The sequence below is a fragment of the Sinocyclocheilus rhinocerous genome, unplaced genomic scaffold (genome assembly GCF_001515625.1).
Source record: "Sinocyclocheilus rhinocerous isolate Xijiao unplaced genomic scaffold, SAMN03320098_v1.1 scaffold1299, whole genome shotgun sequence".
In the NCBI taxonomy this organism is placed as follows: domain Eukaryota; kingdom Metazoa; phylum Chordata; class Actinopteri; order Cypriniformes; family Cyprinidae; genus Sinocyclocheilus; species Sinocyclocheilus rhinocerous.
In genome coordinates this window covers 50,635-52,018 of record NW_015664680.1, presented here as the reverse complement: position 1 = coordinate 52,018, position 1,384 = coordinate 50,635, and the positions used below count along the sequence as shown (strand labels likewise).

Below are 1,384 nucleotides of genomic sequence, written 5' to 3'. Positions count from 1 at the left end.
GTTTAACGTTATATTCGTTGCATACATATACTTCGTAGTAGACATCCTTAACTCCATTCTGCTGTCTGTTGTTCTGTTGTCCTGTTTCATTGTCTGAATATGGCACTTATCACATGCTGTGTGGTATCGGCGTTTGGTATCGGGGCATTTTAACGAGTACAAGTACGAGTACAAGAGCTCAGTATCGGGCCCGATACCGATACCAGTATCGGTATCGGTGCATCCCTAGCAATTACATTATTTTCCAAAATCGTTCAGCCCTAGTGTAAATGATGAGATTGGGTACTGCAAAAACATGAACAAATGATTAAGTGATTTGTAAAAGATGTGAAAATAGGGTGAATTCCGGTCATTTGGGACACTTTTTGCCATCAAAATGACTGCTCATAAAAGGTACTAATGATTAGTAAATGTTTATAAACATTTACAATTTATGAATAGTTTCCACTTTAGATTGGGTACTGCAAAAACATTAACAACTAATTAATAAATTAAGATGTGCAAATAGTCGAAGTCTACACCACAAACAAAGACCAAAAATATGACCTTTACAGACTGATTATGAGATAATGAATATATTAACATTAATAGTTTGTGTTGTGTTTAAAATGACTAATTAAGCTATATTTTCACAACATTTGTAAATGTAAAAATGAGCATTATCTAATATGTGAACTGAAGTTTAATGACATTTGTAAGCATTCAAAAGTACATTAACAAATAAGCTTGTAAATATTGTATAATTTCTGTAAAAATCATTTGTAGATCTGTATCCTCTGTATTTCCATTTGGTGGACTTTGGACTGTCATTGATATTTTACAATTGCAAAAGGACAATGAACTCTACAATGCTTCAATACAGCGCCCAAGACAGATATATGGAAGCTTTTGTCAGAAATTTCATCTTTGTTCTTTTTGGGATCATAATTAACTCCATCAATGGAGTATTTGTGTTTACATTCTTTAGGAGTTCAATTTTCTACAATGATCCAAGATATATATTATATATTCACTTGGTTATTAATGATATGCTCATGGTTTTTTTTTCAGTGTAACTCTTTCTGTGATGGCTTATGCATGGCCGAAGGTTCCTTTCCCGTTTTGTGTCACCCTGCTAATAATAACTGCAACTACTCATAAGAACACTCCTCTGACTTTGGCCGGTATGGCCGTTGAGCGTTACATTGCCATCTGCAAACCACTGCATCACCATCAGATCTGCACAGTGCGCAGGACCTACATCCTCATCTCTCTGATTTGGGGTGTAGGAGTCATACCTGGATTGATTGACTTGATTCTCCTTTCAATTGTTCGCCCTTTATCTGTGTTTTCAACAAGTGGTCTCTGTAGTACAACTAATGTGTATAGCACGCCGTACCATGAG

General features: G+C 35.5%; 1 protein-coding gene across 1 annotated transcript; it reads left to right on the top strand.

Annotated features, from left to right (window-relative positions):
* Positions 1-836: 836 nt before the first annotated feature.
* LOC107730216 (olfactory receptor 4K1-like) lies at positions 837-1,384 on the top strand (the record flags this gene model as incomplete). The annotated part of the gene is given in 2 exon segments (XM_016540978.1): positions 837-1,040; positions 1,043-1,384. Coding segments are annotated over 2 exon segments (546 nt in total), but the record flags the coding sequence as incomplete, so codon positions are not given.